This window comes from Sceloporus undulatus, chromosome 2 (assembly GCF_019175285.1).
Source record: "Sceloporus undulatus isolate JIND9_A2432 ecotype Alabama chromosome 2, SceUnd_v1.1, whole genome shotgun sequence".
NCBI classification, from domain to species: domain Eukaryota; kingdom Metazoa; phylum Chordata; class Lepidosauria; order Squamata; family Phrynosomatidae; genus Sceloporus; species Sceloporus undulatus.
In genome coordinates, this window is record NC_056523.1 from 160,240,139 (window position 1) to 160,265,886 (window position 25,748).

Here is a 25,748-nt window from a genome sequence, read left to right on the forward strand (position 1 = left end):
ATGTCTATATAATACCTATGGAAGCAAAATGTCCATCCCATTGGCAAAAACAGACAGTAATGTGCCTCTAGTTGTGCAACTAACAGCCACACAGCACTGCCACTTGTAGGTCTTCCCCAACATAGTAGGTATCATTATGTTCTACAGTGATTATGCACAGGCACTATTGCAAACACTGACCCAGAAGTAGGAGGAAAAGGGGATGGATGGTGCATCAATGATGGTTAACAGGCTCTGTTACTCACTGCTCTAGTGACAAGCAAACTACAGGGAAAGAGACTCCACCTCAACATCCAGAAGAACCTCCTGACGGTAAGTGATGTTTGATGGTGGAGCACACTCCCTGGGAGAGTGGTAGAGCCTCCTTCTTTGGAGGTTTTTAAACAGAGGCTCGATGACCATCTGTCGGGGGTACTTTGGTTGTGATTTGCTGCATGGCAGGGGGTTGGACTGGGTGGCCCTTAAGGTCTCTTCCAACTCTTTGATTCTAGGACAGGGGTAGGAAACCTTATTCCTGCCACAGAATTTGCACTAAAAATTTAATGAGCCCCAGCCAGCACAGCGAATGTTTGGGAATTATGGAAGCTGTCGTTTTAAAACTTCTGGAGGACACTAGGTTACCTGCTTTAGTATGACCAACAAATCCAAGAAAATACAGGATAGATCCATATAAAGCCTTTGCCACCTTATTAATGAACATGGTGCACGAAGACTCCTCATTTATCTTATTGATAGTATCTCCCCATAGCTTCTATGGCTGTTTGCCTTGATGAGCTTGCAGGGCGAGGGAGAATAGTTTGTACAGCAAACTGGGTCAGGGGAAATGTGAACCGACATTGGGGTGGAGGAAAAGATCTGCACTCCTCATCCTTGTGATGTTGAAAATGGACCCAGACTCTCTTTCCTATGCCTGTGGAGCATTGCCATCATCATATCTATGATGACATCCAATGGGATAAAGTAAACAGGGCGTAACCTGGAATAGAGTGAAGAGGGGGCTGCATGTTCCACCTCTCCCCAGGTCCTGGGAGCACCACAGGCAGCTGAGAGGTTCAGCTCTACACCCAGGTGTCTTTATACCTTCTTTTGGGCTGTGTTTTAGCTAATCATTAACATCTATGGGTAAACCTATGCCAAGCAGCTGTTACAAAGTATTCTGACAGCATAGCTCCATATCCCCTCCCCTTAAGACCCATGAGGTGCCATTGAGACTGTCCCTTACCAAATTAATAGGGAGGAATGTGGCAGTTCAGAGGAGGAAGATGCAGCTGGACCAAAGGGGGGATGAAATGAGGATGTGCTCCCAAGTTCCTTTTCCTTCCTTTCAAAGCAAAGAACAACTGCATTCTCCTCTGAATTGCCTCCCTCTTCCCTGCCCTCCCCTCTTTGCCAGTAAGGAATAGCAGGAATAGCAGCAGCAGCAGCCACCTTACCTGAAGCTTTGGAGCTGTGGATGGAGTGCAAAGGCAAAACAACAGCCCCCATGCCCCATTTGAAAAGATTTATGCATAAGCCACTAATAGGATTCTGCCCCCTAAAGTGCTACACTATAATCACATTTTCCCCTCTTGATGTTGTCCCACTGATCAAGGTTGAATAGTGCTGGCAGGTCTGGGAGCAAATCTTGTCCTCCTGGGACATACCACTGGCCTCAAGATTGTTTGCATGCTTTCTGTTTTGGGGGGAAATAAAACAAAGCATGTTCATCTAACCACATATTAGCCTGTGGTTTAAAATAGCTGCAACTCCATTTTTTCACTCTCTCTCTCTCTCTCTCTCTCTCTCTCTATATATATATATATATTGGGAGGACTCTAGGAGGAACATGGGACTACAATAAAAAGGCCTTGAGGGCTGCATGTTGGCTGTATAGCACATTCTGCCCATCCCTAAGAATTTTTCTACAATAGATAAACACTCCATACACCCCTCTCTCATTACAACAGGTATTTCACTACTAAGAAAGTAACTGCTTGAATGTACCACCCACTCATAGGGAAAACAACCATAGTGTTACTGTACAGTATTTGGTTTTACTTGTGGAGAATCTGAAGCACTAGCTTTATAAACGCAAAAAGCCTATGACGGCAAAAAGGATTTGACATAAACTCATTAATGAGAATGGTGCCAAACCCTGTTCAAATCACTCAAAAGCCTAAGCTTGTCCATGGCAACAATCTGTGGGCTCATCAAGAGGAAATCCAAACACTGGTATGACAATCTCAAAATTCTGTTTTTTCCCCCTGTTGTATCTTTTTGTCAGTTCTAAAGAGTCAGATTTCTGGTCTGTGCAATTTTTGTTTTTTATTTAGCAGTAGAAGCAATCCCTTAGAAGGACTCTACAGGACTCTATCCATCTCAGTACAAATAAAATGTATCTCTGCGGTTCCTGTTTATTTGGCAAGTGTACTGATGTGCAACATGGATTTGGCTATGCTACTTGTTCCCAGTCATAGAGGCCATCCTGCATATTTGGTGAAGTCCAGTCTGCTTAATAAGAAGAGAGTCTGGTGACACCACTGACACTGTTAATAACCTGATTCAAAATAGTTATTAATCTGTCTCATAACACTTTGGTTGCAGTATGAAGCAAGTAGCTGTCCCCCAAAGGCTCTTCTCTGGCTGGCTATATAAGATTAAACCCTATGCATGTGCACTCAGTAAACTAGCAGCTGCTTTGCAGACACATGCACAATAGCTCTTTAACCATATGTTTTCCTCCCTGCTCCCAATCTAAAACTCAAAACTTAGTTTGTGGCATGGCTCTTTTCAGATATTCATGGATGAATTTCCAAGTGGCTCTCTGCCATGGCTGATGCTGGGAGCGAATAATTCCCAGGAACCATACAAATAGGTACATCTGCTCAGTCTCATTAGTGCCCATGTGCTAATATTACAAGCCAGTAGAGAATTAGATTAAGCCTTTTTGTTTCCCAGAAAAGTTTGTGAGAATGCTTGTTTGTTGAACTGATTCCAGGTTGAGCTGTGGAGTGTTTGGCCATCACTAGATGAGAAACAGAATGAGGCAAATCCACACCACTTTATCAATGAATGAATATATAACACACTATAGCGGAAAAAAATTGAAAGAAAGAAAAGCTAGTAGAAATTTCCTTTTCCCTTATCCCAATACATTCCTGGCCTGGTATGCTAGTACTAGTTCTGAGTGTGCTTACTGTTCTGCAAACTGAATGCCAGAGAAGTGAAGGAACAGCTTACCTGCACTGCACCAACGGTATTTTGCTGTCCTATGTTTCCTGTGTGGTTTGCATAAACTGCATGAAGTGCTTCAGGTACATTAGCTAAATTCAGCTGGCACAGTATTCCAAGTATAGGCACCTAACAACTTACCCCATTTCCCAGGAACTATATGCTAGTTTGCTGCCTAAAGGACCTGTTCACACATTACATTTTTAGATATCCACCTAAGATTTGTTTTTAGCACACAAGTGGAGAACTTTTCCAGATATCTTCCACCTTCCAGATATCTTGGACTCCCAACTCCTAGATGTCCAAATCTCCATGGCTAGTGCTAAGGAATTACAGGCGTGGTAGTCCAAAACATCTGGAAGATAATTGGTTCTTCACCACTCTTTAGCATGTGACACAACTGTAAAGTGTGAATGCAACAAACATGTATCCTACAAACACAAATACACTTGCCAGGAATCCAGGATTACTTGGCTCAACAACTGGTTTTAGGTTCTCTTGGGTACCAAGTTGCATACCCTCTTGTAAGATACACTCCTAGTTTCAGTTTCAGCAGTTACACAGGTGTCATCTCCAGGAAGAAGGCCTATTTCTTAGATAGGGCACTGAGATAGCCCTGTTTTTACTGGTGTTCAGAATAAAACTAATCTGCAGAAGGAAAAACATCATCAGTTGTTACCACTCTCTGAAGCAACTTCCTTGTGCAGAACACCTGAACTCTAAGGAGCATCTCTCACTTCAATGGTCAAAGTGTGTTTGGACTGCAGCATTGCAAAGATCAGATGGGGGAGGACTTAGGACAAAATGCTGCTCTGCACAAAAAGAAATAAATTATTCCTCACAGAGAACTAGCTATCAAGGAGAACAGCTGTAGCATTGTTTTCTCCTGACCCCTAACTTTCTATGTGCAATTATTTCCCCCCACATGGAAGAATTCAGTCACATCATTTGCCACCTGTTGTTTTGATATGGCACACATACTAATCACTTTTTATTACTTCCACGGGAACTAGGCCATAACTGAGGTACTCTTGTCAAATATATCCCTGACCCATTAAAGTATGAGAGATTTTTAAAAATGCCTACTTTTACAATACATTAGGCAAAGGAACCACATTCACATTTTCCAAACAAAACCTAGCAGATGTTGCTCAATCTACCCATCAAAAATAAAGGTAAGTGCAGAGCTTGTACAGTGCCATAGATTAGTAGTGACCAAAAATTTAGAGGCATCCATAAGGTTGTGTGAGGTATAATGTTGTGGAAGGGCATCGTCAACTTAAAAAACCCAAACTCTGGTAATATCTTTCTAGTATGGCTGGTACAAGATATTATGCTGCCTCAGCAACCCATTCCATGTCCAGAAGCTGACAATGGAACAATAGTTTCCATCCTACTTGAGGGCAGCATGCTAGCCTAGAGAGTGCAGCACAGGTTGCATGCCACAGTCAGCTCCAACTTCCAGCATCTCCATGCAATACCCTCTCCCTCCCAGCATCTCTGTTATCCAGTCACAGAATAGTCCCTGCTTTAAAAATGCCTTAGGAGGACCAAGGAAGAAAATAAAGGCCAAAAGAAAGGACGTGATTGTCAACAAAAAAAGACATAATATTCAATCAATTTGCTATGACAAATAAAAACCCAGTCACCAACTGCAAAAATTAAATGTGCAGTTGTATTTAGCAATCTGGTTAAAGCACCTTCAGATCTTTCATTGCATTTGGTTTGTCCTTTAACTGAAAAGTGGCCACTTCCCATAGACCCATATATATCAAACCATCTAGAACTTTCCATGTGATACATTCCTTAGGTTTGCAGGGCATTAGTAACCATATGGTATGTATTGCCTGGTCTATCAATTAAAAGCAAACCAAGCAGCCTGGGCCAAGTGTCCTTTTAGTTTATCTCATCAGTTAAAGAAAGAAATGGGTCTTCCCCATGGCCACAAAGCTTCTAAGTGCAGATGCAATAGAAAATTAACCTGGGAAAATGTAGGCAAAACTTCACCGTGTGCATAAACATTAATCAATAGGTGTGATGAGAAGAAGCGCCCACTTACATAAATATAGAGCTAAATCATCAGCCCTTTCTCATGAGATCAGCACCAAACTACCTTTGTGAGCAAGGGATACAAGGCTTGGCTCTAATGAAATACTGTGACACCTGTAAATTGGTATGTCCACATATCTTCAAAGCAAGTTTCAATTGACCAGTCCTTGTTCAAGTCAACAAGTCACCTTTGTTTCAGTAGTATGGTCATCCTTCATCTGGACCTTCTCAAACTGTGCCTTTCCAGAAGATGGATTTGTTTATATCCTATAATCTTCATACAAAAATAAATCCTCAGGTTTCATTTTACCCCCAGTGGAGCTGGAAGATGGGAAATCATCCATTTGTCCTTGACAATTCCTCAGTCTAAGCTCTCAAGGAGGTGGAGGTAGTTTCAAGTCCAAGAGGCTATAGGCAAAAATGTTCCAGAATATGGCAAAGAGTACAAACACCACATACATGGAGACAAAGATCCACCATAAGGACTGGTCTTGGAGTCTCTGCTCATAGTTCCTTAGAATGACCACACCAAGGGTGATTCCAACAGCCACCCCACCAAGGTGAGCGACAAAACTTGGATGTGGGCATGGAGGATAAGCAGATGGGTAGAATCTCAACCACACCGCTCGTCCAAATTCAAAGCTCACTGGAACAGAGAAGTCACAATTAAATCACACATCATCTTTGTTCACCTCCATATTCTCATGCAGTTCAATCTGATAGCATGCAAGAGTAAAACTAGGCTCCCACAGTTTCTAGAAGATACTACAGTATCTGTATTTGCATAGTTAGGTCTTTTTGTGTGCAGGTCTTGGCTACTAAAACCCTAGGCAAATGCTTTGGTTCTTGGTCTAGGGTTATTGCATATTATACTAGCATAAACAAACTGTTGGCCAATGGAGACCATTTTATGGACCAAGGCAGTCTCTCTGCTAGCCACAAGAGAGACTGCCTTGCTTATCATCTGAAATATCTTTGTATATATAAAAAAGGAACCCTGGTGGTGCAGTGGTTAAATGCTGGTACTGCAGCCACAATGTTGTGAGTCCACTCCCAGGGTTCCAAGTTTGATTCAGCCTTCCATCCTTTCGTAGGTTGATAAAATGAATACCCAGCTTGTTGGGGGCAACTGGCATACATGTTGTAAACCACTTAGAGGGTGCTGTAAACCACTTAGAGGGCACACTTAGTGCCCTAAGTGTATCTCCCATGGAATATTCAATCTAGACCCATGAAAGTCTTTCCCTGCAAATTAAAGTCAACTCGAAGTCAATTTCGAGGAGGCCAAAACCATAACAAAATTCCCCCGTTCCTTTCTAGGGATGTGGGGAATATTTTGTGCAATTTTTTTTTAAAAAATCACCTCAAAAATGGCATTGTGGGGCTGCACTTTCCCCACCCCAGTGTTTCACAAAGGAGAATTCAGTGTGGAGAGGCTATTTGGGCCAGTAGCCCATGTTACTCATGCATAATACTACTTCTGCCCAAGAAAAAAAAAAAAAAACAAGCCTGTGACCACAGGATGTGGGCTTGCTTCATGTAGGGCAAGGAACCAAGATGAGCAATCAGCTACGATTCCATGTTGCCACCACAAATTCTGCCTACAGGGACTACTTGTTTAAGAAAAGCATGGCATGAAAATAACTATAGATACCCTAATCGCACCAGATCCTGTCTGATCTTGAAAGCTAAGCAGGGTCAGCCCTGGTCAGTACTTGGATGGAAGATGGATAATGAATCCCAATTGCTGTAGAAGAAGTAACAAGCAAAACCATGTCTGAGTATTATGCACCTATGAAATTAATGGGGTCGTCATCAGTCAACAGTTGACCTGAAGGCACACACACACATATATACAAACATAGCAGGTACATTAACAAGAATTTATTTTGAAAGGGCATACTATGTTATGTCAGAAATAAAGATACTTACTACAGATCAAGGCAACAGCCATGCGCAACAGCTTGAATTGGCACTTCATTCCTGACCAATTCTAGGAAAGCAGAGGGCAAAAACAACAATCCATAATTAAACTTTTCACATGCAAGTGAGCATCCAGGGACTGGTGTGTGACTTGGATGAAGGAATAGAGGGCATGCTTATCAAATTTGCAGATGACACCAAATTAGGAGGAGCAGCTAATACCCCTGAGGACAGAATTAAAATTCAAAATCACCTATTAGATTAGAAAGCTGGGCCCAAACTAACAAAATGAATTTCTACTTAGGTAGAAAAAAATGAAATGCATAGATATAGGGTGAAAAACACCTGGTTTAAGGAGACTACATGTTAAAGGGATCTAGGAGTCCTAGTAGACCACAAGTTGAACATGATACAACAGTGTGATGCGGCAGCTAAGAAGACCAATGCTATTTTAGGCGGCAACAATAGAAATATAGTGTTTAGATCAAGGAATTAATAGTGCCCCTATATTCTGCTTTGGTCGGGCCTCACTTAGAATACTGCGTCCAGTTCTGGGCACCACTATTCAAAAAGGAGGTTGACAAACTGGAGTATGTCCAAAGGAGGGCCATCAGAAGGGTGAAGGGCATGGAAACCATGCCTTATGAGGAAAGACTTAGGGAGCTGGGTATGTTTAGCCTGGAAAAGAGATGGTTAAGAGGTGATATGATAGACCTATTTAAGTACAGTGGTACCCCGGGTTACGAATGTAATTCGTTCCGCGGCGCCGTTCATAACCCGAAAGATTTCACTAGCCGAAAAAGCCATAGCCGCTAGCGCTGAAAGCCGCGATTTCGTGTGAAAAAGCGCAGAAAAGCAAAAAAATTTTTTTGGGAAGCCAAAAAAAAAAAACGTAACCCGAAACAGTTTTTTCCTATTTATTTTTTTCGTATCCCGGAAATTTCGTAACGCGGTGATTTCGTATCCCGGGGTACCACTGTATTTGAAGGGGTATCACATTGAGGATGGAGCAAGCTTGTTTTCTTCTGTTCCAGAGACTAGAACACAGAACAATGGATGCAAGCTACAGGAAACGAAATTCCACTTTAACATTAGGAGGAACTTCCTGACAGTAAGAGCTGTTCGATGGTGGAACACACTCCCTCGAATAGTGGTAGGGTCTCCTTCCCTGGAGGTCTTTAAGCAGAGGCTGGATGGCCATCTTTCAGAGATGCTTTGATTGTGAGTTCCTGCATGGCAAAATGGAGTTGGACTGGATGGTACTTGTAGTCTCTTCCAACTCTATGATTCTATGATTCTACTATGCCAGCCTCCAGTAAGGACTGACAAATTTTGTGATACCTATGTCATGCTCTTGGTTAACCAAGGTTCAAAGAGAAAAATAAAATTAAGGCTTAGGTTTCTGAAGACAATCAATTCCTTCTCCTTGTTTAGTTAGCAACAATGTTGACCACAGCAGGAAGATTTCTTTTAAAGAAATCAACAAGATGGGAGTCCCAGTGTAATCCTCTTGATTCATGCACCCAGGACTGCATAATCAGATCAGCTTCTAAACGTCTGTTCTCTTTGCTGCAAAATGTTACACTGGTACCTCTCCCTCTCTCCGCAATTCTTCACAGTTCATCTGCAGCTAGGTGAAAAGTAGGCATGTGGGTAGAAGAGGGGACAGCCTTACCAGCCAAATGATAAATTGTTGCAGCACACCTTCCAACTTTTTAAACATGTAGAACATTTCTATATCCTTTTTACATCTGTTATCACACTCCAGGTCACTCCTCAAACCCCTGAATCATCGTTATATTTTTCTGAAGGCTTCTTTCTAACTGCTGCACAGTACCATAGTCATTTATTCTGCTGTACTTTGAAAACTAGCAGAAAAGGGCAAAGGACTGGAGCTACTCAGTATGAAAAATGGGGCACTTTAGGAAGGAAAGATGTATGTGTGGGTGGTGGTGGTGGGGGACACAATATAATTATAACTTAAGGAAAAAGGAACTAATATTTAAGCCAAACAGATGTAGAAAAGGAACTTGTTTCAAACTGAATCACATAATAATATTTGCACAGTAAAATAATAAGGCATACATTTTCCCCCAAACAGGACAAATCCTAGTATTTCCTGATGTTGTAATCACACAGACAAATTTATCTGCAGATATGACTTGTATATGAATATCAGAGAGGCATATTTGTCAGGTGTTTTTTGCTGGGCAGGTCAGAAAGAATTTCTATCTGTCAAAACTCTTTGGTTCCTCCTGGGCATGCCTGACACGATAAGGCTCATCTTGCCTTATATACCATTTCTCCAGTGCCATGAAATGCGATTCCTATAGGTCCAGCAGTATTAGTTATTATATTAAAGAAACATGAAAGTTATTCTGTGTAAGTCATTACATTTCTGACTGCTTATATCTCTACCCATATTTCCAATGATCATGAAAATCATGGCTAGCCATATTTGTGACCTTATGAGAAAGTAAAGGTTAGGAGAGAAAGATCACTGTGGCCCACATTTTTCTTGTAAAGTTTTAAAAACTATTTCATCTGTGAACTGCCTTGGGTTCATTTCTAGGAGAAAGGGAGCATACAAATAATTAAATTAAATTAAATTTTAAATAAAATAAAATAAAAATAAAAAATAAAAATCGAATCAACTATAAAATCAAATATAAAACAAAATATAAAATCAAATAAAAATAATATTAATATTAATAAAATAATATAATATAATTTAAAATAAAAATCAAATCAAAATATAAAATAAAATATATAAAATGAATAATTATATACTATGAAAAGGAATAAAATATAGAATATAAAATATAAAATAAAATATAAAAATAAAATAATATATAAAAATAAATATAAAATAAAATAAGGGGCAAAACAGACTGCTCCAAAGGGCGGCTTTAAATTGCCCCTTTCAAAGCTGGCTTGGGGTGGCGGCAACTGCACACTCTGGCCCTAATCCACCCTTTTCTCTTTGCTGCAGCTGGAAGCTGGCTTTAAGGTACTCCAGAGGTGTGTGATGCCACTGGTGTGCCTGTTTAAACGCAGTGCCACTGGAGCCCCTGGAAGCCAGCCCCTGTGTAAATGGCCAGGCGGCTTCCAGGCTTGGGACCATGGCAGTGCAAAAGGGCCATCTGTTTCAGCCCTAAAATAAAAAAATAAAATAAATAATAGAAAATGTAAATGTATAAAATAAAAATATATTAAAACAAAAATAGTAAATATAAAAAACAAAACAAACTGTAAAATAAAATATATAAAATAAAAATATAATCTAAAAAGAATAAAAACAAATAAAATAATAAATAAAATAAAATAATAAATATATTTAAATATAAAATACAAAATAAAATATAAAATAAAATGTAAGTATATATAATACAGTATATAAAAATGTAAAATAAAATATAAAACAACACAAAATAAAATATAAAATATAAAATAAATATAAATATAAAATATTTATAAATAAATATAATAAAATATAATAAAATATGTAAAATAAAATAAACAAATAAAATGTAAAATAAAAATAACAATATAATAATATAATATAAAATATATATAATATAAATTAAAATATAAAATCAAACACAAAATATAATATAAAATAAAATGGAAAAATAAAAATAAAATATAAAATGAAATGAAATGAAATATAAAATATAAATATAAAATACAATAAAATGTAAATTAAAATAAAATAAGAAATATAATAATATAATATAAATTAAAATATAAAATATAAAATAAAATGTAAAATAAAATAAAACAAAAAATAAAAATATATAAATTATAAAATACAATAAAATGTAAAAATAAAAATATAATGAAATAAATAAAACCACAACTAAAATAAAAATGTAATAAAAATAAAATAATATAAAATGTAATAAAAATAAAATGTAAAATAAAATAAATATAAAATATAAAATAATAATTAAAAATAAAATAAATTAAAATAACATAACATAATATAATATAAAAAAATTTGGAGGGGAAAAAACTCCCTTTGTCCATCATTTGCCTGGAAACTCTGGATCAGAAGTGAGGACAGGGACATATGTCCAGAAAAACTCACATTATAGGACAATCTCACCATGGTCCTACTACCGACCAGGAAACTAGCTACAGGGTGTGTACAGGGACTTCCCACTGGTGTTGACAACTTCTAAATTGGGCTGCAGAGCCCTCAGGACACCCTAAATGAAGCTACAAGTGAACCTCCAGCTATTTCTGCCACCCAGCCCCCCATCAAGTTTTTCAGCATTTCTAAGCCTGATGCAGCCTACTGTTGGTTCAAGGGGCAAAAACCAAGCCCTGACCCACTGGAGGTTCCCCCCACACTTGATCTGGGAAAATTAAAAACCATAGATAAAGAAGAAAGGAACGTTTCAAGTGCAGAAACCTATTTCTCATTTAGTTATGATGCCACACTTGGAGACATTTGCAGAGCTGGTATCTGACACCAAAAAGAAAAGAAAAAAGTTTGTGACAAAAAATAATAATTTGAAATCAAACCCAAATCTCTGTTAAGTTAAGAATAAAGGCAGAAAGCTGTTGTTTTTCATTAACAATAGAAATGCTTCCAACACATGAAACTGCTATATCATCAATCAGTCCTTACCATGGACTGCTAAAATCTGACATTTCTTAAGTTTTAGATCAGTTTCAAGCTTCTGACCTTTTAAAACCCATGTGAAAATATGTTCTCATTTTCATCACAACTAATCACAACCAAGCCCCCTCATAATTTTCAGGATTCGCTCTACAGTCCCTAAAATATTATCCACTCTATTACTTCTTTTCTTTTTTTACTCCTGCAGACATCATGTACCCAGCAATCTTTGAAAAACAACACAGAAGCGCACGTAGCAATTCAACTGCAATAAATGCTTTTAAGTGCCACAGCTGTTCCAAACCAGCTGAGACTCAGTTCTGCTGTGTGATGTTCGTGTTTTATAAACTCTTTTATATTACAAAATGATGAACAATATACTCCACTCTGTGAATCTACTCAAAAGCAAGCCCCACTGAATTCTATGAAAGATAGACTGCTAACCTTGTGTTTCATCTTGCTATATGTATGACATATATATATATATCAATGTTGACGATGCACTGACTACCAAAACTCTAGAGACACAGGTGCTACCTTTGCAGCAACTTCCTCCTCTTTTCTGGGGATGGGATACGATTGGGGGAAGCAGTTATTTGCCATTCCCATCATCCTGCCGCCTGAGGCAATAACATTTCGCAGACTAATGGCAGCACCAGCAATGGGGAACAATTATGAGATTTTCCTAGGTTTCATGGCCAAAGACATTATCTGCTGCTATGCTGGCAGAGTACTATTCTGTACTGTGGCCAAGCTGGGAATTGGACCCTGGTGTCCAGAGTCATAGGCCAACATTCAGACCACTATGCCATGCTGGCTCGATTAATATTACACTGTAATATGTAATGTGTAATATTGCTGAATATTACACATATAGAAAGCCAGGATGTAAGAGATGACATGCCATTGCTAAGGCTGTTGTAAACATCCCTGATCACCAGCAATACTTTTTCTTCAGTTTTATTTTTCAGTAAAGTAATATGTAACATGAGGTGGGGAACATTTTGGCCCTCCACATGTTTTGTGGACTATAACCTCCACAAGTTCCTACCACTGGCCATTTTGGTGGCCTGATGGGAGTTATATGCTAAAATAGCATATAATTCATCAATATGAAGACCAAAATGTATTCCACCTGTAGCCCATTTTGCTACCACCTGTTGATTAGAAATTTACTGCTTCTCCACTAAAATATATAATGAGCCCTGACAAGCTATACAAACTTCTATGGGTTCACCAGCACTATACTCCAAAGGTTTTTTACTTGAAAAGATAGTTCCCAGGCATGGAATCATGATATCCAACTCATACAGCTAGAGAAGGAGGAGTTACCTCATATCTCTCTATTTCAAAGTAGTCCATCAAACTCAACCAGGTATCTACTCCACCCTAAATGCTTCATAACGGCAGGAGTCAGGCTTCATAATTTCAAACAAAGTACCCTGTGTATTTTTTAGACCACAGGTCCCTGTTAAATGCTTCATAGAACTGCTGAGGCAGCTCTTTCTTAATCTCCCTGGGGTTATTTAAAGATTTAGGACCCCCGAGGTATGGCAGAAGCAGTCCAGAACTCAAACCTTTTCACCAAGCTGTGTCAGTTATCTGAAGAGAACATAAATATCTTGTGACAAGTGTACTGATTTTAATTTTACCCAGCCCTTCACCCCAAGAAACTGGGGTGGGGGTGGGGGGCATTTATAGTATCTTCCTCCCATTTCACCCTCACAACCACCCTCTGAGACAGGTTAAGCTGAGATACAGTGACTTTCCCAGGATCATCCAGTGGTCTTCATAGCTTTTAGAAATCCAGTCACTCCCATCATAGTTTAACACTTTAAACACTAAACACACTGACCCTCTTAGAATACATTGGCTTTTGTAACTTTTGCTAATTTTATAGTTAATTTGCAACTGCCTGGGACGCCTTGGCAGAAAACAGATTTATTACTGCTAGATGTTAAGACAGAGAAGATGTCTGCTTGTATGGAAAAATAAACTGATATCCCTCAAGTCACTACATGAACCCTTCAATGTGCATTATTTGCTGCTCTCATTTGATAGAAGAATGAGCCTAAACAGAAGACTTAATTCATCTATGCTTGGGCTTCTTTGTTTTGCTTTGCTTTTTAACATAGCAAAAAACTCTTTTTTAAGTATTTATTTTGAAATTATTATTATTATTGTAAGGCCTCCACAAAGTTCTATGCTGAGACTGCAACATAGCATGAAAGTGACTCTTGAAGGCCATGCCTAGCTGGTCCTAACAAGCTGTTAAGGCTTTGAGTATAGATGACCCTGGAGGGAGACTCCACATCTCCTGTGCAAAGATGAGCCTAACTAAATACAGAGATTTATCATAGAAAGGTTGGACACAGGGTGATAAAGAGCCGGAACAGATCAGCAGCTTCAGCTGGCTTCAAGCCGGTTTAGGGGGTATAGCGTTTACACGAACCATGTCCCAAAATTGCCTGGAAGTCACACCAGCGATTATGCACTGGGCAGCTTCAGGGCAAATTGGGGCATGGCATTTAAACATCACATATCCCCAAGCTGGCTAGAAGCTGACTGAAACAGCAATGGGGTAGCTTCAATCTGCCCTAAATAGGAATGGTATTTGGGCTGGATTCTGACTGGATTGGGGTGTGCGGTTGCCACGACCCAATCAGGCTTTGTCTGGGGCAGCTTGAAGCCATCCCTTCGGGGTGGTCTGTTTCGCCTACAGAACTGACTACATCCACTATGAACACAATGACAGTGTGAAATAGTTGAGATCTACATTGGTGGGAGGTATACTGGCACCAATGAAATCACAGATCTGAAAGGTATTATTTTGAGGGGGAATTGCCATAACAAACTGGTTTTACAACTGTTGTGATATACGTCCCCCCCCAGACATATTTTCCTATATCATTTCATCAGCTTAAAAGCTCTCTTGCTAATCTATGGAAGGCCCATGAATGCTTTTTGAATGAGGCATTGGATAACACACAAGACGTAATCAAGCATATAGATCATGGAATCTGAGAAGAGGAACTCAAGAGATGAGAAATCAAGAAATTTAATGTCCACTGCGTGTGTATGCTTTACAAATACATTGGTACATATATCACACTGTGTATGGCATCCTATTTCTCACAAAATATATGTTGGAAAATTTAGGGCAGCCACTTGATTCACCTAGTGACATGGTGAGATGTTTAAGTTTTATAATATTTATATCTTTGAGTTAAAATGTTTGGCAGTATATCTGGATCAATAGTCTATCCTTCTCAAATTACATAAAAAAGAAGTCTGATGTAATTTCTAAATAGTATAATACCCTACAGAGATTAAAGACTATAAAATAAGGAAAAGGGTTTGCTGGAAAGAACACATGGCCCTTAAAAGACACCTTCAGGGCGTCATCAGAACACAGCGTTTACATGGCGCATGCTCTGATGATGGGCGCATGTTCTGAAGCCAGGTGGCCATCGAGACATGGGTGGCTTCAAGATGCTTCAGCAAAGCCCCGTTTAGATGCTGCTTGCCACCGAAACAACTTGAAGCTGCTATGGGGCTGCGGCGCAGCTGCTAAAAATGGTTTTTCCATGGCCCAAAAAGGAGTGAATATTGGCCACTCCTTTTTGGACTGAGTTCAAGATCATTGGTAAATAAATCTAAATTTGGCGACAGTCAAAATTACTTTAAAAAGAATAGTACTACTGTGTCAACAATCAAAGATATTCACCCACAACTGGAAATGAACAAAAGCCAAGGAGGAACATCTTGACCAGGTGATAATCCAGTTAGACTCATTCATGGACGGTTGCCAGATAGCAAAATAAGGCTCAAGATGATAATTTTCTAACTTAATTTGCAGACATATGAGATCATTTTTTTGTAGGAAACATGGGTTAAAGATGGGAATGCAACTGAATTATGGGAGTTCACTTCATATTCTGTACCAGCTCTAAAAAACAAAAAGTTTGGGAGAGCAATTGGAGGTCTTGTAATATTAGTGTCAACATCAATTACTGCCGAAATCGATCAATATCCATTATTAAGTTTTGCTAACTTTTTAGTACTATCTATCTCCAATATCTGTCCTGAAACTATTTTATTTGTACATATGTACCCCCCTTAAAATCTGGCACAGATGAAAAATCTTTGAGGGAAACACCTGACCAAATATTAGAAGAAATAGACTCTTTACTCCCAACCCTTGGGTGATCGTAGAAGGTGACTTTAATGCCCGTATTGGCACTGTCCCTCCAGGTAATACAGTGTCTGGGCTACTTCTGGAAGATATAGCTGAAATATGCCAGATAGCAGCAATGGATACAATCTCCAACCATGCTGGGAAACACCTTTGTGAATTCATAATAAAAAATGTAATGGGCTATGAGCGGGGGATCAAGAAGGATATTACACATACCGTATATACTCAACTATAAGTCGGCCTCATGTATAAGTCAAGGTTTTTGGGGTCAAAATTATGGATTTTGCCATGACGTGTGGATAGGTCGAGGGTAAAATTTGGAGGCTCCTTCAGTGTGTGTATGTGTGCTTATGGCAAGAGAGACTCTCATTGGGGCTTTTTGCTTCATGTTTCAGCTTTCGTTTCAGCCAGATGCGCAGGTGGGATTTGGACTCTTAAACAAACTTAAGCAAATCAATCACTAACCCAGGACTCTTTCTGCATGGCTCCAGAGAGAAATAAACTTCTTTCTGCACCGCATGGGGAAATCTGATACTTAGTAGCAAGTATCAATATTGATACTTGGTAGCAGGAGATTAAAATGGAACGGACAACTCGAAGAAATGATTAATAAGATCTTAGACTCCCCCAATTTTGGAAAACTAAGGGAAAATATTCTCCAAGAAACTAGTAATGTCATTGGTGCATATGAGACTTTATTAACACGAATAAACCCTTAATGAGTACATCTAGTATGTCCCAAAATTTCAGGGCCAAGACTCGATTTTGGTTTCATGAGGACTGTCAAAAGAGTAAAAAAAATATTCAAGGAGCTTAGAAAACTGAAGACAAGGAAAATATGTTGCCTCAGACATATACAGTTGCCCCTCCTAACTTGTGGATCTTGGATCTGTGTCCTCGATTATCCGCAGAGGGGTGACTTCTGCTGTTTCCAATGGCGCACATGGGGGCACAGCCTATTCAAGCCTATGAGGTTTGAATATGCATGAGCCTCTGTTTGTGTGGGGAATGGATCCTCAAGTCCAACCACCATCACCTGGGCAGCCCTGAGACAGCCTCAGCAGCAGCAGCAGAGCTGGAAGAGGACACGGAGGGTATAAAAACCCTCCAGGAACATCTCCCCCAGTAACCTGTTGAGGCAGAGGCAGCGTCTGGGGCCGTTTGGAGGACTCCTCAAGCCCAACCACCATCACCTGGGCAGCCCTGAGACAGCTCAGCAGCAGCAGCAGAGCTGGAAGAGGACACGGAGGGCATAAAAACCCTCCAGGGACATCTCCCCCAGCAACCTGTTGTTGAGGCAGAGGCAGCGTCTGGGGCCATTTGGAGGACTCCTCAAGCCCAACCACCATCACCTGGGCAGCCCTCAGGCAGCCTCAGCAGCAGCAGCAGAGCTGGAAGAGGACACGGAGGGCATAAAAACCCTCCAGGAACATCTCCCCTAGCAACCTGTTGAGGCAGAGGCAGTATCTGGGGCCTCGGCGGCGGTGCTTGCGGCGGCGGCGCAGGGACCTAGAGGCCGGAAGAACTGGGCTATAATAGCCCCAACATACCCTCTCTCCCACAGCGGCAGCGGTGCTGTGGCAGCAGTGCAGGGACTCAGAGGCTGAAGGAGTGGGGGTTTGTGGGTATTTCACCCTCTGGAGGTGGTAGAGGCCGTGATTGGAGGAGGAGAGCGGATGCTGTAGGCCCTTTAGGGCCCAGGGGAACACCACCATTCTTCCTTGGAGCACCAACGCCAGAACTGGAAGTGGGGATAGTACATGGGGGTGCTCTTAAACGCCCCCAGGAACATCACCCTCCTGCTGGTACTGCTGGCTCCAGTTGAAGGAGGAGAAGCAGATACTGTGGAACTCTTTGAGGGCCCAGGGAACATCAATACTCCTCCAATCTGCCAGACTTGTATCCTGCCATCCCACCTGAGGCCGGGAATGTGGTAGGGGCGACCATTGGAGTAGTGCTGGGGAATGGGAGATATGGCTGGAATAGAGGGAACAGATGTTGCAAAAGAAGACGGGATCGCTGTTTGAAAGCTATCCCGCCTTCATTTCCCTCTGTTTCTTGAAATGGCTCGGAGAGCAGACCAACCATTTCACAGAACCTCACTCTGCTCCTCTGCAATGCCAGGTCGGTCAAAAACAAGACCCATATCATCCAGGATCTTCTCCTGGATGAAGACGCCGACCTGGCTTGCTTTGCAGAAACCTGGCTGGGAGAGGAAAGTGCTGCCATATGGGCGCAGGCCCTCCCAGCCGGGTACTCTGTCAGTGAGCAGGTATGGGGAAGTGGGCGGGGGGATGGAGTGGCTCTGGTTTATAAGAACACCTTGACCTTGACCAGGATACCTGTCCGGAATACAGTCCATTTCGAGTGTATGTACCTCAGCCTGAAGACCAGGGATAGATTGGGGATTTTGCTAGTCTACCGGTCACCCCGTTGTCTAGCAGACTCCCTGACTGAGCTGACACAGCTGGTCTCTGAGCTGCTGTTGGAGACCCCCAGACTTTTAGTTTTGGGGGACTTCAACATCCCACTTGAGACCAGCTTAACAGGCGCGGCTCGGGAGTTCATGGATACCATGACAAACATGGGCCTATCCCAATTGGTCAACGGGCCTACACATTGCGCGGGTCATACACTCGATGCGGTCTTCAGTACGGAACAGGAATATCCGTGGGCGGAGGTGGTAAGTACCTCCGCATTGTCATGGACGGATCATTTCCTGGTCAAGACGAAACTTAGAGCCAGTATCTGCCCCACCGGGGGTGGCGGACCCATTAGAATGGTCCGCCCTCGAAGGCTGATGGAGCCCATTGGATTCCAGACAGCCTTAGAGGGTTTAATGGTTGGGAATGCTGGTGATCCTGTCGATGCCCTGGTCAATACCTGGAACACCGATCTTACCAGAGCTATCGACACGATCACTCCCAAGTGCCCTTGCCATCCCGCCCCAAATCGGAGGCCCTGGTTCACGCCAGAGCTGAGGAAGATGAAGCGGTTTGGACGACGGCTAGAGCGCAGGTGGCGGAAGACTCGACTCTTATCCGACAGAACTCGCCATAGGAACTTTCTTCGTTCCTATCGGGAGGCAATACGTGCAGCGAAGAGAGCCTTCTCCTCTGCACGTATTGCGTCTGCAGAGTCCCGTCCAGCAGAGCTGTTTAAGGTGGTGAGGGAAATGACGCAGGTGCCCCCTGCGCCAAATCCCTTACTTAACCCGACGACGGCCTGCTGTGACGCGTTTAACAACTTCTTTGCAGACAAAATCTCTCAGATAAGAGCCGACTTAGATGCCACAGTTGAAACAGAGTCGACAGGCGAGGCGTCCAGTGACTCAGCCGATGTAGTTATACTGGATCAGCTCCAATCTGTGAGTACTGATGACGTGGACAAGCTGCTTGGTAAGGTGAGGAAGACAACTTGCCCTCTCGACCCTTGCCCATCATGGCTGGCCGTCCGGGGGGGGGGGGATGCACTGATGAGATTCCTCACGGATATCATCGGTGCATCCTTCAGGGAAGGACATGTTCCATCTTGTTTAAAGGAAGCAGCGGTTAGGCCACTCCTGAAAAAACCTTCCCTAGACCCCCTGGATATGAGGAATTATAGGCCGGTGTCATTGCTGCCATTTTTGAGCAAGGTGATCAAGAGGGCAGTTGCCCTTCAGCTCCAAGCTGTCTTGGATGAAACCGATTATCTAGACCCATTTCAAACTGGCTTTAGGACAGGCTTTGGGGTTGAGACTGCCATGGTTGCCTTGACCGACGATCTGCGTCTGAGCATTGACAGGGGGAGTGTGACCCTGTTGGTGCTCTTAGACCTCTCAGCGGCTTTTGATACTATAGATCACGGCATCCTCTTGGACCGCCTGAGGGGGTTAGGTATCGGGGGCACTGCTTTGCAGTGGTTCCGGTCCTTCCTTTCGGGCAGGTCTCAGAGGGTGCTACTCGGGGACTGTAGCTCCAGTAAGAGGTACCTCACTTGTGGGGTTCCTCAGGGGGCTATTTTGTCCCCGATGTTATTTAACATCTATATGAAGCCGCTGGGTGAGATAATACGGAGTTATGGTGCTAGGTGTTATCAGTACGCTGATGACACCTAAATCTATTTCTCCGTATCTCGTTCATCGGCCTCGTATTCCAATGGCATCTCTTCTCTCAATGAATATCTTCAGGCAGTAATGGGCTGGATGAGGAAAAACAGATTGAAACTGAATCATAGAATCATAGAATCATAGAATCGTAGAGTTGGAAGAGACCACTAGGGACATCCAGTCCAACCCCCTGCCATGCAGGAAATCCAGACAAGACGGAGGTGCTCATGGTAGCGGCCCCGAAACCAAGAATTGGGTTGCAACCTCCAGTCCTGGATGGGGTCACACTCTCCTCCAGCGACTGTGTTCGCAGTCTGGGGGTGCTCCTTGACTCGTTGCTCCTGATGACAAATCAGGTAAATGCGACGGTCAGGAGTGCCTGTTATCAGCTTCGGCTGATACGCCAGCTGTGCCCTTTTCTGGAAGTAAGGGATCTCGAGACGGTTGTGCACGCGCTGGTAACCTCACACCTTGACTTCTGTAATGCACTCTACATGGAGCTACCCCTGTGCTTGACTCGGAAATTACAGCTGGTTCAAAACATGGCAGCCAGGCTTGTCTCAGGAACATCTAGGAGGGACCACATTACTCCGGTTTTGAGGTCCCTCCACTGGCTGCCTATCAGCTTCCGGGCCCAGTACAAGGTGTTGGTTATCACCTTTAAAGCCCTAAATGGCTTGGGTCCAAGCTATCGTAGGGACCGCCTCCTCCCGTACAATCCTCCCCGCGCTCTCCGGTCCTCTGGGAGGAACTTACTACAGCCTTTAAAATCTAGGCTTGCGGCGACCTCCCAGAGGGCGTTCTCTGCTGTCGCCCCCAAACTCTGGAACGACCTGCCGGATGAGATCCATCAGATAACATCATTAGACAGCTTTAAAAAAAGATGGACCTCTTCCGGCAGGCCTTTCCAGATTAACCATCCCGGCCCAGGTTCCTGATTCCCTCATTCCTCCCGTGGCCCCATCTTAGTGATGGTTGAGGATCAACAGAGGGATATCAGGGTTTTTAGTTTTTAATTATCATTGCTAGACAATCAGCCAATAAAGCCCTTGGAGAAGATACAATCCCAGTGAAACTATATAAAGTGAAATTAGAATATTGGGCTCCTATTCTTGCAAAATTGTTTACTCATATAAATCTTACCAGAGGGATGGACGTTGAGTATTATTGCTTCTATATATAAAAAGGTGACAAGAAGAATCCAGCTAACTATAGTCCTATTAGTCTTCCAGGTATCTTCTTGAAAACTTAGAAGAATGGGCAGATAGTCAAAATCTACTATTAGAAGTAAAAGCTGGATTTTAAAAAGGGAAGTCAACTGATCTGTGTTTTGTGCTGAATTTCCTAATGTGTAAATATGTCCATAACTCGAAGCAAAAATTGTATGTTGATCTGAAGTCAGCATTTGACTCAGTTTCTAGATACTTATTATGGCAGAAATTGGAAAAGACAAATATGATATGATATGCCATTTGCTATTTATTAAATCAGTGTACACCGATACATCATTGCAAATTAAAGTCGATTTGGCAGGCCATTTTACTTCAAGGATTAGTACTTTTGTAGGAGTTAAGTAGGGTTGCATACTAGAACCTTTCCTGTTTAACTTCTTCATCAATGATATGGTAAAGGAACTGGATGGTTTACAATACTTTCCTTTCGCAATTATTGATTTAAAACTTTCATTGTTGATATATGCAGGTGATTTAGTATTGGTATCCAGAACTCAGGTGGGGTTAAGGTGACTTCTTGTGAAGCTCACATCATATTGTAAGAGAAATGCGTTGACAATAAACTATGATAAGACACAGGTTATGGTATTTGGGAAGTGTCCCACAAAGCACATCTGGCATTCGGATGATCTCACATTATAAAACAAGTGAAAACATTTAAATATTTGGGATTGGTTTACTCAGATACAACCTCTTGGAAAGAACAATTGCTAAATATTAAAATACAATCTTACAGGTCAGCCAAAGCAACTTTGGTTTGCTGCTACGAAAGGAGGCAATTTGGTAAACCCTGCCCTGATTGTATATAAAACCAAAACAATGGCACAATCCATTTATGGTGCAGAGATATGGGATACATCAAAAACATCAAGCTTAGAACCCAGTCAGAACTATTTCCTGAGATCATTGTTAGGCCTACCTAAAGATGCCTGTGGTATGGCCGATCGCGAAGGTCGTTGTTGAGAGAGGCTCTCCCTCAGAACGACAGTCGCTGGCAACCAGGCTCTGCTAAAATCAACACAGCAGAGTCGAAGTACCCCCTTGATAAGGGGGAACCAGAGGTGCCTACTTTGACACTCTGAGAGCATTCACCGCCTGATTCCAGAGGCAAGAAAGTACAAGTAAGAAAGAGAGTGAGAAGCTGGGGAAACAGAGCGGAGAGAAGCCTGGGGTGTGCTGGTGCTCGGAGCCAGCGATCAGCTTCGGCAGCTTGAGTGAGCCTGCCACTTAAACTTGTCAAGCTGCAATTAACAATAATAATAAGAAGAGAATGCTCTCCTCTTGAGGAAAATCTCTGCGTTACTCTCCATTGCGGCTTATATATTTGCATTCCAACCAAGGTGTGCTTAGAAATAGAAAATAATAACAAGCACAAAATAGCAGAAGAAACTACTGAGTGTTGCAGCTCTTAAAAATAAACGCTTGCGGAAAACAGATTGGTTTATGACAGAGAAAAAAGTGACTTTATAAAAGATAGAACAAAGATTGGAAGTAAATCTCATACCCCAAATCTACAGCTCTTTCTACTTCGTTTGTGTCCCTCTTCTTTATCTTATTACTTTGGATTACAAAGGAAAAATCGTATTGGACTTTGGTTTTGACTTACAACAGCTAAAGGAAAATAACACCAAGGAGAACTTAAAATACTTAAATAAACGGAAAAAAAGAAGAAACCTTGCCCTTCCCAGGAAAAAGCCAAGTGAGAGAAGACACATTTGCAGCTACAGGGGTAAATTTGGACTTGGACAATTAGAGGCAAAATTAACAGTGGGAGCAGTGGGTAAAATCCAAAATCTAAAACAGTAATATATATTAAGTGTATAAAGAAAGTTTGTATTCATTGTAGGTGCTATAACCATTTGTATTATTTCTACTGTTTGATACTGTAATTGCATTTGGAGTCTGTTGATTTGGTAGTGAACAGTGTTAAATTGAGAAAAAGAATTGTTAAGATCAATCAAAAATTTAAAAGGGTGGAGTAAATAGATAGGGAAAATATAACCAATAGCCAATAGCCATTACATTATAACATTACTAGTGTAATTTGTATTTGTTAGCCCTAAATCTTGTTATTCATTCTTTGTGGTTCTGTTTCTCTTTTTCCTTTTCTTCTTAATAACTAGAAAAGAAAAGCAGGGGTGTTTGGTTTACAGAGAACTTTGTAACTGACCTTGAAAACACCTGTAAGGCACAGATAAGGACTGTACAGTATAAAAGACTAACTCCTTAAAGATAAGGAATAAGACATAAAGACAAATAATAAAATTAGTAGACAGGTGTGATTAGAAAGACTAAAAGAAGGAGTTATTGGTGTTATTTGTAGAAAGCAGTAAGTAGAATATCTGTAACAAATAAATTAAATATATAAGGGAGAAAGAGGAAGAGAGGAAGGTAGAGGAAGAAAAAGGAAATACAGTGCTTTGTAAATTTTAAGAACTCTTTTTTGATAACTGGACAGGTGTTTTCAAGTGCCTAAGTTGAATTAAAATAGTAAGGAATACGCTGAAGAATTTATAGGGGAACTCAGGGGGCAGATTATTAGAAATACCAGGAAGATCAAACAGATTGTGATTACTTGTATGTTTGGTTGTATACCAGTGGAATTATTACTTGTTTGGCCAAAATATATAGAAGAAATGTCAATGAATAGAAAAGTAACAACTCAGCCCATGTCTTACCCTCCCAAAAGACCATCTGTGGACTCAGTGCTCAAACCCACTGAATTCAATGAACTCTCAATGTTAGATGAGATAAGACGAATGAAAGAGGAATTGAAAGAGGACAATGCAAAACTGAGAGAAGATTTGAGATTGGAAATAAGGACTGAGATCCAAAAGGAAATGGGAGAAATAAAAGGATCCTTGGAGAAAATAAACAAAGATTTGGGGAAAATAACCAATAAAGTGGAGAATCTTGAAAGTAATTTAACCCAGTTGGAGAACAGTGTTGCACAAACAGAAATAAAAATTAATAAAATAGAAGAAGAAGGGAAAGCGGATAAATGGACAATAATAAGGCTTGAAACTAAACTGAGACAGAATTGTATCAAACTACGTGGGGTTCCAGAACAAGAACAAGAAAATCTCTATAAATTCCTGATACCAATACTGGCCGATTATGTTGAGGAACCGGTTGAACAATTCCCTTGGGAAATTGATACTCTATACCGCATAAGTTCTAAAGTAGCAAGGCAGAGAAACCTGCCTAGGGACATTGTGGTGTATTGCGTGCGTAAACAAACACGGGACCTGATAATCCAACAAAGTTTCAGAAAGGAATTAATTATCAAAGGTCGTATAATTCAAATTTTTAAGGACATTCCAAAAAGTGTGCTCAAATCGAGAAAAGATTATAACTTTCTATCGGATCAATTAAAAGTATATGGGATCCCATTTAGATGGGATGAAGTTGAAGGATTATCTTTGACCTGGAAACAAAAAAGATACAAAATCGATTCAGTAGACAAAGCAGCAGATTTTTGGAAAAGGAACAGAAAGGAAATTGAAAGATCAAGAGAACAAGACCAAGCAGGACCCAAAGGAGGGGTGAGAACTAGACAAATGACGGCGAGAGAACGGGAACAAGAACAAAGTAAAAAGGAAGAAGGAAACAAACCTGAAGAAGATGATAAATCAGAAGGAGAAATAGAAGAAGAGAGGGCTTAGTAGAATAATAGACAATTGTTGGGGTGTTTTTCTTTTAGGCATATATCCTCTTGTGTTTTGCATTTCTATTGACTTTTTCTTTTTTCTTTTTTTTCTTTTTTTACTTGATAAGGTAATTTGCTTCCTCATATATTTGAATACTAAATTAAATAAAGTTTGTTTCTGTAGAACAAAGAAAATGAAAGTACTCATTTGGAATGTGAATGGAATGAACTCCCCGCATAAGAGAAGAACGATTTTTCACTTCTTATTAAAACAAAAATGTGAAATAATCTGTTTGCAGGAATCTCATATTAAACAAGGAGAAGAGAAATATATTGAGAATAGAAAAATAGGTAAAAATTATATATCAGCAAATAAAAAAAGGAAAAAAGGAGTAGTAATATATGTGAATGACCAACTAGAGTCTAAGGAAATTTACAATGATAAAAAAGGACACATATTGGGCATTGAAGTAAACATAAATGGTAAAAACATTTTGGTAATAGGAATCTATACACCACAGGAAAAGAAAGCAAAATTTTTTGAAGATTTACAAAATATTATGCTAGAACAAAAATATGAGGAGATAATTGTATTGGGGGACTGCAATGGGGTGATTAACCCAGAATGGGATAGGAATGCAAAAAAAACCGATAAAAGATAAACAGGGTAAGCTACCAAAATCTTTTTTTAGGCTAATGGAAAATTTATGTTTGGTAGATACCTGGAAACATCTATATAACAATGCTAGGGAATACACACATAGCTCTGC

The 25,748-nt window shown here is 40.8% G+C and overlaps 2 protein-coding genes across 10 annotated transcripts in view; both read right to left on the minus strand.

Annotated features, from left to right (window-relative positions):
• Positions 1-25,748, minus strand: part of MCRS1 (microspherule protein 1) — a 554,896-nt gene that overhangs the window by 255,604 nt on the left and 273,544 nt on the right. The window lies entirely within an intron of this gene.
• The window catches only part of RHBDL3 (rhomboid like 3), a 242,750-nt gene continuing 217,014 nt past the window's right edge, over positions 13-25,748 (minus strand). For all 8 annotated transcript variants that reach the window (XM_042448660.1, XM_042448656.1, XM_042448655.1 and 5 more), the window contains 2 exons: positions 7,192-7,252; positions 13-5,905 (listed from right to left, as the gene is read on the minus strand). In XM_042448660.1, coding sequence (XP_042304594.1) covers positions 5,634-5,905; positions 7,192-7,252 — 333 coding nt within the window. In that variant the 3' untranslated portion in view covers positions 13-5,633. The remainder of the gene's footprint in view (positions 5,906-7,191; positions 7,253-25,748) is intronic.